We start from the raw sequence: 18437 nt of genomic DNA on the forward strand, positions 1-18437 counted from the left end.
TGGACGATGGCTGTCATCTCCTTCTCTTGTACAGTGTACCTCCTCTCTGTATCATTCAATTTACGGCTTTCAAAGGCGATGGGATGTCCTTCTTGCATCAAGACCCCGCCAATAGCAAAATCAGAATCATCTGTGTGTAGCTCATACGGCTTGCTTGGATCAGGCAAGTCGAGGACAGGTTCTGCTGAGACAGCTCTCTTCAAATCATCAAAAGCTGTTTGGCAACATTCACTCCAGGTCCACATACTAGTCTTCTTCAGTAAGTTGGTGAGGGCAGTGGCTCGTGCTGAGAATCCAGAGATGAATCTTCGATAGTAGTTCACGAGGCCAAGGAAGGAGCGAAGTTCGGTGACCCTGGTGGGCGGTGCCCAATCTTGAATGGCCTTGACTTTAGCTGGATCCATACTGATTGTGCCTGCTCGGATTATATGACCGAGGAAGGCCACCTCTTCTGTGGCGAAAGAACATTTCTCCTTCTTAACAAATAGATTGTTGTCCCGCAAGACCTGTAAAACAGTGCGGAGGTGGTCAACATGTTCCTCCAAGGTTCTACTATAGATTACAATATCATCAATATACACAACAACAAATTGGTCTAGGTAGGGATGAAATATTCTATTCATCAATGTACAAAAGGTGGCTGGAGCATTGGTAAGCCCAAAGGGCATGACACGAAATTCAAAGGACCCATAGCGGGTAACACAAGCTGTTTTGTGTTCATCTCCTTCGGCTATACGCACTTGATAGTACCCCGACCTCAGGTCTAGCTTGGTGAAGTACTTGGCCCTACTGAGCTGGTCAAAGAGGTCGGCCACCAATGGTATGGGATATTTGTTCTTGATGGTGAGCTTGTTGAGAGCGCGGTAGTCAATACAGAGCCGAAGAGATCCATCATGCTTCTTCTGAAATAGGATTGGTGCTCCAAAAGGGGCCTTAGAAGGCTGAATCAATCCAGCATCCAACAACTCATTCAACTGTCTGCGTAGCTCGGCCAGCTCAAGAGGAGACATTCTGTATGGCGGGCGTGTTGGTGGTTTGGTTCCAGGCTCCAACTCAATCTTGTGGTCAACTTCTCTCCTTGGGGGAAGCTTCTTCGGCAATGTGGGAGGCATGACGTCCTGGAATTCTTCTAGTGCCATTGTAATCACTGGTGGGATATGCTCGGTTAGTGGATCAGGCAGGTCGGAGTCCACCAATGTGGCTAGGTAAGTGGTCTCTCCTTTCCGCACTCCATCCTTGAGTTGCAATGCTGAGAGCATCTTGGGGGTGGACGTGGTATCTGGCACAACTGGAACCATGCAAAGAGCCTGATCTTCAAAAATGCACACTTTGTTGAGGAAGGGCATGGGCACCGCCTTTACCTGAGTTAAGAAGTCCATGCCGAGAACAACCTGAAAATCATCCATGGGCACGACTGAGAGGTCTATCATCCCTTCCCAGTCACCAAGTTGCAAGACCACCCCATGAGCTACACCTTGTATGGGTTTGGCATTAGATTTCACAGCCTTCAACCATCCGACTTCCTTGGTAGGTGCAAGTTCTACTCGGGATGCCTCTTCCATAGAGATAAAGTTGTGAGTAGCACCAGTATCCACCATGGCTCTTGTGGGCTTACCATTCAAGCGGATGTCTACATACATCAATCCCTTCGGCTTGAACTTCGATGCTCCTTGCGGGCTCGCCTTCTTCTTCATTGCATTGAGTCTTCGTAGAGCCCCCATTCTTGTCTCCCCTGGTTCCTTCTCCTCCTCGCTATGCTCATCATCACTAAGCTTTGCAAGCAAGGCATTGAGCTTCCCCCGACTAGGACAATCCTTAGTCCAATGCTTTCCCTCACAGATGAAGCATGGTGCCGGAGGTGTCCTCTTCACAAACTGGCCACCTCTGTATCCAGTGTCTCCTTCGGGTCTCCTGTAGAACTTAAAAGTGTTGGGTTTACTTGGCCCAGAGTCTCCCTTGGGCACGTAGTAAGGTCTCCTGTCGCCTCCTATCTTGCCTACGCCCTGATATGAGTTGGGTTTAGGGCCGTCTTTGCTTGGTCGCCTGTTGTCTACCAGTTGTTCAGCAACGGCCATGGCTGTGGCAAGGTCCTTCACACCTCGTCTCTGGAGTTCGAGCTCGGCCCATTGTTGTAGGCCGTCCATAAAGTTGAAGAGAAGGTCTTTGTCTGACATGTCCGTGATCTCGAGCGATAGTGCGGAGAACTCCTTCACGTACTCATGCAATGAGCTCGTGTGTTTTAGGTTCTTGAGCTTCCGACGGGCTTGGTACTCCACGTTCTCTGGATAGAACTGGCGCTTTATCTCGCTCTTGAACACGGACCAAGTATTAATGGAGCATAATCCTCGCTCCGCATCGGCACATCTCCTGCGCCACCATAACATAGCAACATCAGTAAGATACATAACAACAGTACGCACCTTGGCCGCCTCCTCGACGAGTTCGGCGGCGGTGAAATATTGTTCCATTTGCCACAGGAAATTGTCAAGCTCCCGGGCATCGCGGGTCCCTGCATATGAGGTAGGCTCGCGGACTTCGATCTTTGGAGGGGCTGGAGCAGCAGGTGCGCTGGCTGTACTGGCCATCAGCCTCTTCAGAAGTGTCACTTCGCCCTTCAAGTCTTCAAGCTGGATCTGCAGGCACTTCACCAGGTCTTCTAGTGGGTTATCTGGCCTGTTGGAGCTGCCACCGGACTGGTCCTCCAATCTTTCCACGACCGATGCTACGGTCTCAAGGTTGATTTGAAGCTCGTCCACACGGTCACGAGTTTCGCCAACCACTGCTTCACAGCGCATGATGCGCTTGTCCATGGTCGCAAGCTTGTCAACTGACTTGTCACGCTTGCTATGCTTTGAGCTGACGCCTTTGTCCTTGGGAGAGCTACCTCTAGGCTCGTCCTCATCATACACCCGTGAGATCCCTACCTGGATCTCCTCTCGCGTGTCACGATTCTTCATCTGGCTGGTGTTGTTGCGGGGCACGAAAGGGACTCGTTGCACTTGACAACCACTAATGTCAACCTAGCTCTGATACCAACTATCACGGGGCTGATCGACGGGGCCCCGTGCGGCGCTCGATTGGGGTCGAGAAAGCCTACAAATGCAAGCAACAACACACAAAAGGAAACAAGAGTGCACACAAATTAGACAAAAGGCAACTTGTATTGCATTAATCAGTGGTAAGCACAAGCACACAGTACAGTGTCGAGGGGATTTCGTGCTTAACCTTTACACGCTTATGAGCTCACTCGACTACCTACCTCCCCTCAAAGAGTACGTTAAGCTTTTGGGGGAGTGACAAAAGGATACATCAAAATACTGTACATTGATACTACTATTTACATAATTGCCATTGGCATACCCCCCTTACAAAAAGAGTACAAGGACCCAACCCAAGACGCTTAGATGGCGTGCTGATGGCGTGCTGATGGCGCTGATGGTGGCTGATGGTGGCTGAACCGTCACATAGGGGCAGTGGTACAGGTAGTGAAAGTCAGCAAACTGACCCGATCCCTTCCACCTCTACTAATGCTTCTAGGAAAGAGATGGTGAGTGTACCCCATGCAGTATATGAGTAGTTCCTTCAGATATCTTCTCAGCAAAACACAGCTACCCTTGCCCATTCAGGTATGACTTGCTTGGCTTCCAAGCCTTCACACTAGATCATTGACTCTGGAGCCTCGGACCATGTCTGGGACTCCAAATGTATTTTCTTCTCTTTCTCGGTCCTCCATATCTCAAATAGTTACTATTGCTAAGGGTTCTACATCTCCCATTTGTGGTGTTGGTGATGTTGATCTCTCCTTCTTATCTTTATCATTTGTTTTATAAGTTCCTATGTTCCCTTTTAACCTTATGTCTGTTAGTAGATTAACCAAGTCACTTAATTGTTCCATAACCTTTTATCCCTCTTCTTGTGTGTTTCAGGATCTCAAGACGGGAATGAAGATTGGTGGAGGGCATGAGGCAGGTGGATTGTATTACCTTGATGGTGGTGGCCCTCCAATAGCTTTTCAGTCGTCTCTTACTCCTCTTCAAAGGCATTGCAGACTTGGTCATCCTTCTCTCAAAGTTCTGAAGTTGCTGGTTCCTTCTTTGAGTCATCTTTCATCATTGGATTGTGAATCGTGTCAACTTAGAAAACATCATAGTCTCTTTCAATCCAAGAGTTGATAGTTGTGTTTTGAGTCATTTTTCTTTAGTTCATTCTAATGTTTGGGGTCCAATCAAAGTGATGCCATACAATGGCTATAAGTATTTTGTAATTTTTGTTCATAACTTTTCAAGGATGACATGGATTTATCGTATGAAAGACCACAGTAAATTGTTCTCTATTTCTCATAAATTTTATGCTGAAATACATACAAAGTTTGGTGTTCATATTAAAATTCTTCGCTCCGATAATGCAAAAGAGTACACCTCAACACCATTTCAGAAATAGTTAGAGCACCGTGGGATAATTCATCAAACCTCTTGTTCCTACACCCCACAACAAAACAGTGTAGTTGAACGGAAAAATCGACATCTCCTTGAAATTGCTCGGTCTACGATGCTTAATATAAATGTCCCAAAGCGTTTTTGAGTGATGTTGTCCTCGCATCATGTTTTCTCATCAATCGGATGCCTATGTCCATCCTTGGAAGTCAATCCCCCTTCTCAATGTTGTTTCCCACCTTGTCTCTGTTTCCTCTCACCCCGAGAGTCTTTGGGTGTGTTTGCTTTGTTCAAAATTTGGGGCCTAGTTTAGACAAGTTAGATGCACGAGCTACCAAGTGTATCTTCCTTGGATACTCCAGGACTCAGAAAGGGTATAAGTGCTATAACCCCAACTCCCATAAGTCATTTGTGTGCTCCGATGTCACCTTCTTTGAATCAGTCCCTTTTTTCTCGAATACTATGGCAGTGATTTAAAAGGCACGCCTAGGCGCTTAGGCGAGGCGCATTTTAGGGTAGGCACCTTGCCTAGGTCCTAGGCGCAACCCATTCAAAAGGCACACGCCTGGTGCGCCTTGCGCCTTAGCCCAGGCATGCACCTTTTGAAAATTTGCCGCTTTTTCCCTTTTTTGAGTCTGGCCACTGGGCTAGGGGCTCCGCCCCCGAACCCCCCTGCCACGCCCCTCGAGGCCAGCCCAAACAAGTCCATGTTAGGGTCTTAAATTCTTAGATTTTACACAAAAAATAATAATTTTATAGTTTAAATTGCTTTTAGGAAGATATTTTATTAAGATGAATGAATGGACAACATTACCAAATAGGGTTCGCTCGCTCACCGAAGCTTCAAGAACCCCCTATTTGGTAATGTTGTCCAATCATTCATCTTAATAAAATAAAAATATCTTCTTAAAATCAATTTAAACTATAAAATTATTATTTTTTGTGTGAAATCTAAGAATTTAAGACCCTAACATGGACTTATTTGGGCTTGCCTCGAGGTGCGTGGCACAAAGGCGGCTCGTAGAATTAGGAATATAATATATCACATTAGCTACTTGATGTAATTGAGAAAAAAAGAGATTATGGGTTTTATATGCTTGAAAATGTTTTATATGTTTGATTTCATTTTTAAATTCTCATTTGAATATGCTTTACATATTATATTTATGTATTTTAATTTTAAATAATAGGTTTTTTAAAACATTTATTTTAAAACTTAAGTTAATATTTTTATTAATATTATGTTTTATAATTTTTTGCATTTTTTTAAAATTGTGTGCCTTGCGCCTCAAGCGCAAAATGGCCCTTGCACTTTTAAACCACTACACTGTGGTTCCTTCTCCTTCCCCTATAGTTCCTCCTCCTGTCCCTGTTGAGGATCCTCTTCCCGTGGTCCCCATTCCAGTTGCAGATCCCCCTCCCGTGCCAGTTACTACTGAGAGGCCACCAATCAGACAAGTGTATACTCACAAAAGAGCACCGGCCCCTCCTCCAATTAAGCCCTCATCGACAGATCCTATGGTTGCTTCTTCTCCCTCGGACCTTGATCTTCCTATTGTCCCACGGAGAGGTAAACGCACTTGTACTTTTCATCCTATTTCACACTATGTTTCAGCTGCTCACCTTTCTGCTTCTCATCGCAACTTTATATCATTGCTATCATCTGTTTCCTTTCCCAAGACTGTCCAAGAAGCCCTTACCTCCCCAGGGTGGCGGCAAGCAATGGAAGAGGAACTATCTACTCTACAACACAACCACACATGGGGACTCACTGCTCTTCCTCCCGGTAAGCATGTTGTTGGGTGTAAGTGGGTCTACACAGTGAAGTATCTTCCAGATGGCAGTGTGGAACGATTGAAGGCCAAGTTAGTGGCTAAGGGCTATTCTTAGTTGTACGGTGTGGACTATATGGAGAGATTTTCTCCTGTGGATAAAATTAGTTCAGTTCAAGTGTTGATTTCATTAGTTGTTATGTATGGTTGGCCTCTTTTGCAACTTGACATTAAAAATGCCTTCCTGCATGGCGATCTCATTGAGTTGTATATGGAGCAACCACTAGGGTTTGTTGTTCAGGGGGAGGATGGTAAGGTTTATAGACTCAAAATGGCAATTTATGGATTGAAACAATCTCCACAAGCATGGTTTGGCAGGTTCAGTGAAGTAGTGAAAAACTTTGGGATGAAACAGTGTCAGGTAGACCATTATATGTTCAGCCATGACTCAAAAGATGGGAAAATCTTGCTAGTGGTGTATGTGGATGATATTGTCATAACTGGGAGTGACAGTAATGGGATTGACAGGTTGAAGAAATTTCTATAGGACCACTTCAATACGAAAGATTTGGGTAAACTGAAGTACTTCCTGGGAATAGTAGTTGCAAGGTCAAGAGATGGAATTAACATATGTCAAAGAAAATATGTTCTTGACCTACTTGAAGAAACAGGATTGTTAGGTGCTAAACCAACAAAGACTCCTATGGAATTGAATGTCAAGTTGAGTGTTGATGCAGGTGAGGAGTTTGATAATCCTGGAAGATATAGGAGGTTGGTGGGAAAGTTGAATTATCTGACTATTACCCGACCAAATATGTCATTTGCTGTGAGTATGGTGAGTCAGTTTAAGCAACATCCTCGGATTCCTCATTGGGAAGCAATTCTAAGGATTGTTAGGTACCTGAAGGGTGCTCCAGGCCATGGTTTGCTATATAAAAGTGGAGGGACTCTTGAGATAGTAGGGTACACAGATGCTAATTAGGCTAGTTCTGTATCAAACAGGAGATCAACTACAGGGTATTGTACCTTCCTTGGTAGCAATCTTGTAACTTGGAAGAGCAAGAAACAAACAGTGGTGGCAAGGAGTAGTGTAGAAGCTAAGTATAGAGCTATGGTTCATACCACATGTGAATTAGTATGGTTGAAGAACTTGCTACAAGAGATGGGGTTCTCAATTGACAAACCCATGAGACTATATTGTGATAACCAAGCAGCTGTTCACATCTCTTCCAATCCAGTCTTCCATGAGAGAACCAAGCATATTAAGGTTGCTTGTCACTTTGTAAGAGAGAAAGTGATCAGTGGAGTGATAACCACATCTCATGTGAGCTCGGGAAATCAGTGGGCAGATCTCTTTACAAAGAGATTGTCTCGAGGCAGAGTAGATTATATTTGTGACAAGCTGGGACTATATGACATATACTCTCCAGCTTAAGGGGGAGTGTTAGAGTTCACAAAACAGTGGTATTTTGGTCATTTGTGTTTATCTGTTTGAGAGTGAAAGGTCTATTTTATTCAGGTCTAAGTTGTGTGTCCCATCACTTATGAGGGGCAATATGGTCTTTCTTGTAACTATGTTTATTTTCAGATAAATACAAGTGGGTCGACTAGAGAGGATAAATTTCCCTCATCTAGCCAAACCCTTCTTCTCCTCTTCTTCCTCTTCTTCTTCTCTACTTTAACCTAGAACTGAATAGGGATTTCAAGACATGTCATCGGAGGTGTCGTTTTGGCCAGCTATAGAAGTGATAGAGTAGGAGGCATCTAAACCATCTACAACAGTCTGATAGGCCTTTTTGTTCCCTTTCTTCTGATTTGGACCACTACCTTTCTGAGGCCAGGTAGGACATTCAGTGATAATGTGGCCGACCTGCTTGCAATAGGTGCATGTGTTTTTCTTCTTACAATAGGAGACAACATGCCCATACTCCTTACATTCATAACATTGTATCTTAGAAAAATCCTTCTTCCCTTTCGGTTTAGTTTCTAGGAAGACAACATCAATGTTGGAATCCTTCCTTCCATCCAATGAAGTCTGTGTAGTCAATCTAGTTTCTGCCCTCAAAATCTACCCAAGGATAGTATCTAAGTCAGGAAGTGTTCCTCGGCTTAGGATATTAGATCGGACAACTTCAAATTCTGGCCTTAGATGCATTAAAAACTGCATAATTTTTCTCCTGTCAAAGTGTTCCTTCATGTATTTAACACAATAGTATGAAGGATCCTCTCCCATGTGAACTAACTCATATTTTCTCCAAAGGTTGATGAATCTGGCATAGTATTCTGGACCTTTCTATCTCCCTGATAATATTGAGAAAATGTCAACCTCTATCTGATACTATCTAGAGATATTCAATTGCTGATAAACTTTCCCAAGTTAGTGATACATCTCATAGGCTGTCATGTACCCTCTCATAGGGATCACAATCAGTTTCGGCTTATCCTACAATCTGTGATGCAAATTTTGCATTGTCAATCTTCCATTGATTAAGTCCCTTAATGTCAGAGTCATCCGGTTTAGATACAGATCCATCTAGGTATCCCCAAAGACCCTTAGCTTCAACATGGAACTGAAAGTTAAACTTCCATAATGTGTAGTTTGTACCATTGAACATAATAGGAAGAACCTCCAGCCTTTCTGATGCCATTGGAAGGCAAAAGGCAACAACACAACCTTCCAAAAACCAAAAAAAAAAAGTCAAACCAGAGAAAGAGGAGAAGAATACCTTTCTGTTGATGTCCAAAAAAGGCAACTGTATAGTTCTGCCGAACTGAAGAGTGGATCAAAACCCCTCAAAGACAACCGCTCCAAACCAAACCAAAGGGATTCAGTAGATCTGCTCTAGGCGACGCCAAATCTAAAATTTCAGGCTGATCCCATGTCTCTATAGGGAGATCTGAGAAGAAAGCTGAATCCGATGGCGCAACAGTCCAAAAAACAGATCTGTAGTCGATCCAGGAAGAGGATTAAAAAAGACACTCAAGAACTTCCAAATACTGTTAGGGAGTTCTTGAATCAGTAGTAGCCAGGATGTTATGTGAAGTTCAGGTCGTGACCTGCTCTGATACCATGTCAGAGTCAGTTCGAGAGTCAGAAGAGAGAGAAAGAGAGAGAAGAGAACACAGCAGAATGGTGGGTGTGACACCTTGTGTCAGTCGACACCCTAAAAGATATATTTATATTAAAAGGTAAAAGGACAAATCTGCCCTTAATGTACAAGAGAAAGATAGTACGAAGAATAGTTATCCAACAAAGAAGAGTAAAAGTACAAAAATAGCCCTACGACTAGATTTCACAATCTCTATACATTAATACAAAAAAATAAAAGGATAAAGTGAAGAATAATTACCTTTTGAAACATCTTTTCTTGCCAATCAGAATCATTTAGATGTCCTGTTTGAGCAGTGGAGTCTATTGGTGCTACAACATGACAAAAGAAGGTAAAAAGAAATAGTCAATACACTCATTTCACAAAAATTCATTAAAAAGAAAAATAAAAGGAACTTTCTATGTACAAAACCAGGGTGTCAGTTGGGGTCACTACACAGTGCGTACTTGTATCCAAAAAGTCAACTACTCCATATTGCACCAGTGCAATTGTGAGATAAGGATAATGGAAGACCATGGGGATTTAGTATCAATTTTCCTGCTCTTGTAGAATAAGATAATTTGACTCAAAATAAAGCAGAGAATTTCTACCATATAATACAAGGAGTAGGGGATGCACTAAGGGAAGAAACACTGACACTCTTGCAAGGGATGAGGATTGCTAAATAGCTTAAATTCAGGAAAAAGGAAGTGTAAGTGACTCAAAACTGTTAGTGGGACGGATGTTGTCTACCAGTTTGGGAATTTGGAGTCATAGACAAGCTATAAGGGAGTTGAGATATTTAGAAAGGGACATAGGGGTAAGGTTTAGATGGGTTAGAAGACCAGCAAATAGTTTGGCAGATTCCTTGGCCATACAAGGGGCAAATAGGGAACTTTTTGTTTTGGGCAGCTTTGTAAAGATTGTTTTCCCTTTTGGGCTTTACCTCTTATTTTGGGATGTTTTCTCATCTTACTCAGCAGATGATATCAGGAGAAGTGGGGGATGTGGAAGCAATCTCCTCTAAAAGGATAGTGGTTCAAAGGTGCTGGACACCACCTTAGGCAGGCTTTATTAAGTTCAATTTTGATGGAAGCAGCTTTGGAAATCTGGGTGCCAACCCCATATAGCTGGGATAAGGCTTGGATGATGATGATGATGAGCTTTGGAAATCTAGGTCCTATAATGGGAGAAGTTTTCAGGGAAAAAGGTCATATTAAAGAAATGTTTTTGGGTCCACTTGGAATTAAGGATCCCACAAGGGCTGAACTCTTTGATGTTCTCCAACATATGCAAAAGGCAATAGATTATGAGTATGAACAAACTAATCATTGAAGGTGACTCAAAGGTAGTGACTGGATGGATGAAGGATAGTGAGAGAGCATATCCTACAAAAGCAAACCAAGGAAGATTAAATGGCTGACTAGGAATATGCGAGTAAAAATCCAACGGATACAGAAGTCGACAAATGATATGGCTGATTTGCTAGACAAACAAGGGGTCACTAGGGGTCGATTTTATTGGGCTCAATTGTAGAGCGAAAGAATGCAATGGGATAAGAAGTAGAATTTCTCCTCTTTGAGGGGTGTATAAGCACTTATGTACATATGTCATTCAAATTTAATAAAATCTTATTGTTACTTATCAAAAGAAAAAAAGAAATTAATGATCTTAGATTTATTTGAAATGAAATAATAAATCACTTAACACCACCTGTTTGTCATCTAAATCAAAACATATAATCTCTTATATTACTAATCAATTAAACAAATAAATTAATGCACACACCAAAGATACCAGCATTCAGAATAACTGGTACTAACAATTGTGTAACACTGTAATGTTTATGGTAAGTCAAGGGGGAAACCTTGGTCCCAATGGTAGTCAAGGTGGTTTTCTGAAAAAACCTTTATTCTTAAAAAATACCCAACAATCTACACCATATCACCACTGTGGCAACTCCATACTAGAAGACCACTGTTTGAAAGAGAGACTAATCTGTTCTCCACCTTATCTTTTATTTTATGCTTTATTCCTAATTTATACACCATCATCCAATCATGTTCCATCACAAACACTTAAAGAAACAGCATGGATGTAAAAAATAAAAGCATATACCATATGCTTAGTCAACCTAGTTAAGTAGTCAATGCTTAGTCACACTTCATCATGAGTATCAACCGACTAGTTAGTGATGCAGTATGTCTGGCCTTCAACTAACTAGTTGGTTGAAAACTAGTTGACACTTTGGTAAGACAGGATATAATTGATATTTCAGGTGTCTCAAACCTCATATTAAACCTATTTTACAGCAACTACCCTCCTTCAGCAAGCAACTTTTTGCAAACGTCCATTCTCATTTCATCAGCAAAGCTCTTTTCATTATCCCAAACTTATCTTATGCCCAAAGAAAAGGACCTGCAGGTTGAATTCATAGAAACTAAATATTCTCCTTCCCCCCTAACATTTCAAAAAATGTAATGATAACTATTGTAATGCTATTGGAAACATACTTAAGTAATTTAGGCCCCGTTTGGTTTGCAGGAATAGGGGTCTGGAATCAGAATCAGAATGGACTATTCTGATTTCAACTGTTTGGTTGGGTGGAATCAGTATCCCATTCCCATTCCTGATGGAATGGCATTCCCCCATTTGAGGGAATGGCCATTCCCTGCCCTTGGGAATGAAATCTCATTCCTGCTGATTCTAATTCCTATTTCCATTGCTGTCTGAATCAAACAGACTATGGGAATAGACCACTCCGATTCTGATTCCAAAGGATTTTGATTCTGATTCCAACTGCAAACCAAATGGACCCTTAGATATAGACAATAGATTATCATGCTCAAATGGACAATTAAGGCCTCATTTGGTTTGTGGGAATAGGGGTCTGGAATCGGAATCGGAATGGGCTATTCCGATTCCAACTGTTTGGTTGGGCATAATCGGAATCCTATTCCCATTCCTTCTGGAATGGCATTCCCCCATTTGAGTGAATGGCCATTCCCTGCCCCTCCCTTGGGAATGGAATCCCATTCCTGCTCACTCCCATTTCCATTCTCATTCCTGTCTGAACCAAACAGACTATGGGAGTGGACCATTCCAATTCCGATTCCAACTGCAAACCAAATGGACCCTAAGTTATTGTGCCACTTCCTCCAGATGGTAAATAAGATATTTCCCAATAAGATCATTTTTCCTGTTTAATCACTAAATTCTTCTGGAGACCAGCCAGCCAATACACAAAATTGAGTCCAGTGTAAGACTAGAAAAGCAATTGATATAGTGTCCCAAGATCCACAAAATAAGTAAATAAAGGGTGTCATCCATCCCACCCAAACAAATTATTTTTCTTTAAGAATGACTATGGTTCTCAACTTTTCCTCTTTGGATCTAGAAACATTAAGAAATTTCATAGCATAATCCATATATTTCAAATGAGAGACCAACCACTAGTACATCATCTCTTCAAGCTTCTCATTGCAGGAATTACGATTTGTATGTCTTTTTATATAAAAAAAAGAAAAAAAACTTCTTGTTAATACTTGTAATTGAATATACTTCAGTAAAATATAATCTGGGGGGTACGATTTGTATATGTTTTATATAGGAAATTATGATTTTTATATAGCCTCTCCCCCTCTCCTCCTAAGGTCAAGCATATTATTGTCTTCTCTTCTTTCCTCTCCTTTCTTTTTTTTTTTTGATAAGTATTCTTCTCCTTTCTTTCCTCCATCAATCTCTTTTTATCATTGGGTGTCTATTGGGGGGCTTCTTTCTTGTATCAGGGAGGGTTTGATTCTTTCATGGCTACCATTATACTTCAGTTCTTTTTCTTCCATTAGATTAATGTGCCTATCAAAAAGAAAAAATTGAGGCACATGTAATTGCAACCACATACTTGATGAGACTTCTGGAAGCACTCTTTGTGACTGAAACAATTGCTTCTGCTGCTCCATTACATTCTGAGGATGATGCAAGGTACTGGATGTTTGAAACTTTTGCTGCATATCCCGTTGTAATGAATTAGACTGCTGTTGAAATCCCAATTCCTGTTGTAACTGTGCTGTCTGTGACTGAAACTGAGATATCAGTTGTTGCTGCGGTGTTTGTGATTGTGATTGTTGTCCTTGTGAAGGCAACGAAGTTGCTGACATCTGCTGAATCTGTTGTTGGTGTGCTGATGCAGCCTTGGCTTGTTGCAGGATGTGCACTGAAGTTTGATGTTGTTGCATGTTTGAGAGACCTGACTGGGGTCCAAGCAACTGCTTCTGCTGTAATCCAGAAAATTTACTTTGTGAAACTAACTGCTGCTCATGTAAGTTTGAATTGTTGTTCTGCCAACTGAGAAACTGTTGCTGTTGCAGAATATCGGGCAAATTATTTGGGAGGCTTAGCAACATCTGCTGCTGCTGTTGCTGTTGTTGTTGCTGCTGCTGCAAGTCCCCAACACTGCTTTGGTGTCCAAGCAGCTGATTATGTTGTAAGTTTGATACACTTTGTTGCCCTATTAACAAATTTTGTTTTTGTGGTGGTAACATCAACTGCTGAGACATTGTTGCTTGTTGCTGGTAAGCAAAAGGAGTCCGCTGGTGAACAGACTGTTGCAACTGTTGCTGTTGACTGAGGATTGACTGTGAATGTTGCTGCAGCATGGATGCCATTGATTGTTGAACAGAAGATTGCTGATTCTGTTGATGGTCAGAGCAAGGAGATTGCATTTCAGAAGGTTGTGTCTGCTGAACAGTTGACTGGTTGGATTGGAAACCTGATGAACTCTGCACAAGGGATTCCTGAGATGGCTTCACCTGATTGGGCTCTAAGAGGTTCTGCTGTTGCTGCTGGATGTGGGATTGGATAAGAGTGGGTTGAATATTTCCATGATGGAGCTTCTGCTTAAAAAGCTGATTCTGAAGCTGCTTCTGCTGGTAAATATGTTGCTGTGGATTCTGAGACTGCTGCTGGTGCTTTTGCGGGAGATGCTGCCTTCCATGCATCTGCCTCTGTGAATTACCAAAAATGTTTGATATCATGCCTTGTCCAACTGAATGATTTGTCTCATTCTGTGAAATTTCAGATATATTCTGCAAATTTGAATTCTGGCTACCAACAATTGAAATGGAGTTCTGAGTAAGATCAGTCAAAGATGGCAGTCCTGATGCTAAACCGGTAGAACTTTGTACTCCAGTAGATGCAATGGTGTTTTGAATGCTCTCAGAAAACAGTTGTGGGCACGCCTGAGATTGATTTGCCAAGGGAACTACTAGTGACTGCCCTTGCTTGTCCACTTGGGATGGAGTATATTGAGATGCTATTTTAAATAAACAGATTTCAGCTGAATGGGAACTTGATTAAATATAAAGGCACTTACATGTGTTTTCTAAATTGAATATAAAAAGTCAAGAGTTAATTCTTTCTAAATTAGAGACAAGATATTGTTAAGAGAAAAAGAAGGCAAACATACAACCTTTTTGTCAATCAAGGACAACTGAGATGAAGAAAGTCATTGGGTGGAAAGGTTTAAATCAAAGAATGTTTTTAGAACAAAGCATCAGTTGAAAAACAGTCCTCTTGATGTATGGAACTGCTTGAGATTAGATGCAAACCAGAAAACAAACAAACAAGAGATGACTAAGAGGAAGAAGAGAGAGAGAGCTGGCGGCAATGAGAGTTAGAGAGTGAGAGGTTCGAACTAAGCCTCCCTCTAACACTCTAAACATTTTATTAAGTTAATCTTTGAAATATTACAGAGAGGCCCTTGAGTGGGCAAGAAATTACAAAAAACAGAACATTACAGAGTATGGGCCCAGAATAAGGCCCATTACAGAGGGAAACATAACATAACATGAAATGACAGTCTATGGGCCATTCGGCCCATCTCCTCTACACTCCCCCTCAAGCTGAGCATAGATGTTAATCATGCCCAGCTTGCTAGTGTCATGTTGAAGCATTGCCTTGGAAATGCCCTTGGTGAGGAAATCTGCCAATTGTCCTTCAGAAGTAATGAATGGAAGATACACTTCACTGGAGGAGACTCTTTCTCGAATAAAGTGTCTATCAACCTCAATATGTTTGGTTCTATCATGTTGTACCGGGATGTGAGCAATGTTGATGGCAGCCTGATTATCACAATACAACATCATGGGTTTGTCATGATCAATCCCAAGTTCTTCCATTAAGGACCTTAGACACAACAATTCCGAGACTCCATGTGCCATAGCTCTATACTCTGCTTCTGTGGAGGATCGGGCCACAACTGACTGTTTCTTACTCCTACAAGAGACAACATTACCAGCCACCAGACTGCAATACCCTGAAGTAGATCTTCTATCATCAATATTTCCAGCCCAATCAGCATCAGTATAGGCTTCAAGTTTCAGATGACCATGCTTGGTAAAAAGAATTCCTTTTCCTGGAGAGCCTTTCAGATAACACAAAATCCGTTCTGCTTCTGCCATATGAGTATCTCTAGGAGCATGAATGAACTGGCTAATACAACTGACAACATACGCAATATCTGGCCTAGTCATGCACAGGTACAAAAGCTTCCCAAGAAGTCTCTGAAAGACCCCTTTGTCTTCCAACAAAGTTCCATCCGAAGCTGAAAGTTTGTGACTCATATCAATGGGAGTTGCAGCTGGTCTTGCACCCATTTTTCCAGTTTCAGACAACAAATCAAGGACATATTTCCTCTGGGAAATAAGAATCCCATCCTTGGATCTACCAACTTCTATGCCAAGGAAGTATCTCAACTCCCCCGGATCCTTAATCTCAAATTCTGTACGGAGGAAAGACTTAAGGGCTAGAATGCCTGAGGCATCATCACCAGTCACTATAATGTCATCAACATACACAATGAGATACACTGCTTGAGATCCACTTTTCTTCACAAAAAGAGTATGATCTGACTGTGTCTGAACATAGCCGAATTTAACAAGTGCAGCTCTAAATCTCTCAAACCAGGCTCTAGGAGATTGTTTGAGGCCATAAAGTGATTTCTGAAGGGATGAGAGATCCATCCTATGGACGCCCAAAGATTGCGGAATAAGGGGCGAATTTCAAAAAATTTATCTCTCCCTTCAACTGGGAATCGTATTCCCTATTTAGAAAATCATATTTTCAAGGATCAATCTTGAACCATAAACTGAACCAGATCTGAACCAAAAGGAGTGGGAGAGGATTATACCTGATACGGAGAAATACTATCTCCCAATGGAGGTGTTCACGCCCAAGGAAGGATCCAAAATCTGCTCCCACTGAAGATGGCGCAGTGAAGGATGGAGCAGAATCAACAATGTTCTTCAAAAGAACTTGACCCTTCACAAGAATCAACTGAACGGCTTGTGAGTACAGCTCCAACCAATCTTTTCCCAAAAGATTGAGATCAAGATCAAATCTTGATTGCTCCCGAGAACTGGAGATCGAACTGAAGGAATGGCAATGGTAGGAAGGTGGCGGCAGGAGAGAATTCGCAGTATGCAGGAAATCTCTCAATCTCTCTTTCTTTAAGAGAAGAATGCTGTTGATGATGTAAAAGGCTGCCGCCCCCTTCCCCTTTTATAATCTCAAAGGGATCAGCTCCTAATCAGATTAGGATTTGCTAATCCAAATCATATTTGGGTTAGAAGTCCCTTAGTGATAAGGGATAATCCTTATCTACTCTGCAGATCAGATCAGCTATCTCCTAATCTAATTAGGAGGTTTCCAGATCTAAATCTCATTTAGATCTTGGACTCTCTGAGTGGATAGGGTCTAAGCCCAATCCTTTTAGCTGACCCACTTCAGAATTCGCCCCCTTTAAATGACTGATCAAATCAGCCTAGTTCGAAATGGGCTTAAGGCCCATTTAAGGTTATGTACTCAAAAAGCCTTCCAAACTGCTGCCCAGTTAGGCTTCCTTGTATGGCGTGGGACCCAAGCATTGATCTACACATCAGCCACATGGGTTCAGCCCAGCCTTTGATACAAGGCCTGGCCGAATGCACTGCTGAAGACAGTGTACCCCCTGAAACCCATCAAATGGGCTCTATGGGCCCAACACTTACACTAAGTGGTCCCTGGGCCAAGCCACCTTGTAACACCCAGGGACTGTGGGCAGATGCAAGATTAGCCCATCAGGTGTTATCCTCAATGGTCTTACACTTAACCTCTCAGCCCATAATGATCATACACTGCCCGACAAGAGAGGACCTCTCCCTCGGCTGCAAGGAACAGTGTTGCACTCTCAACTTATATGGATCCCGAGAATTAAAACCTTTTGCAAACCTTTTAGAAACCATAATATATATACTTTTATATCTCATATAAAATATACTTTGCAAAAAACAGATCTCAACGGTTGAAATCGGTTGCCAGCAGTCTTGGTTTCCATCAGTGAGAGTGCATCCCCAATCATTACCTTTGTCCGACAAAGGGGCTGATCCTGTCACTATGATCACCCACTCAGATGAATTCTCGGACTGTCCCAACATACCCAAGTTTTGACCCCCGCTAAGGATCTCACTGATTGGTACATCAAAGATAGCCCAATCCAACACCTAGTGCAGTATCATAATCGAGTCTAGGGGTCGGGTGTAACTTTCCAGTTTTTCCCATCAATCTCCAAGGTCCAGGGCAATACTAGAAATTTGGTCCAGTTCAAAGATTCAATTAATCCTACACTGTATGTGCCTAGGGTCTCACCCTGGCAGCTGAGACAGGCCACCCCAACCGACTTGGTGGCACCACAGTGTCAGCCTTGTCAGGATAGGTCTCCCCAGACCGACCCACTGGCTGTGAACATTCTAAACTAACACGAGTCTCATTAAGTGTCCAGTTTAAGGGTATTACACAGAAACATACCAAGGGAACATGAACCAAATATGTATCTTTATTCATTTACAATAAACTCATAAAGTACATCATTCTGATTGAAGCTAAGGGCATACAAAACTGTCTAACAATTTCTTCAATTTACATACCTTTTCTTGCATATATTTCCCATGCATTCTTGGAGGGAGACACATGTAGACCTCCTCATGTAAGTCACCATTCAGAAATGCATTCTTTACATCTAACTGATAAAGAGGCCAATCAAAGTGAGCTGCCAGAGATAAAAGAACCCTCACAGATGTCATCTTGGCAACAGGGGCAAAAGTCTCCAG

At 42.1% G+C, this 18437-nt stretch overlaps 1 protein-coding gene across 2 annotated transcripts in view; it reads right to left on the reverse strand.

Moving 5' to 3' along the window:
* Positions 1–18437, reverse strand: part of LOC104588291 (mediator of RNA polymerase II transcription subunit 15a-like) — a 159107-nt gene that overhangs the window by 121455 nt on the left and 19215 nt on the right. For both annotated transcript variants that reach the window (XM_088892198.1, XM_088892197.1), the window contains exons 5-6: positions 13196–14605; positions 9556–9626 (exon numbers count right to left, since the gene is read on the reverse strand). In XM_088892198.1, the coding sequence (XP_088748324.1) occupies positions 9556–9626; positions 13196–14605 (1481 nt within the window). The remainder of the gene's footprint in view (positions 1–9555; positions 9627–13195; positions 14606–18437) is intronic.

This window comes from Nelumbo nucifera, chromosome 7 (genome assembly GCF_055504915.1).
Source record: "Nelumbo nucifera cultivar China Antique chromosome 7, China Antique-T2T, whole genome shotgun sequence".
Classification (NCBI taxonomy): Eukaryota; Viridiplantae; Streptophyta; class Magnoliopsida; order Proteales; family Nelumbonaceae; genus Nelumbo; species Nelumbo nucifera.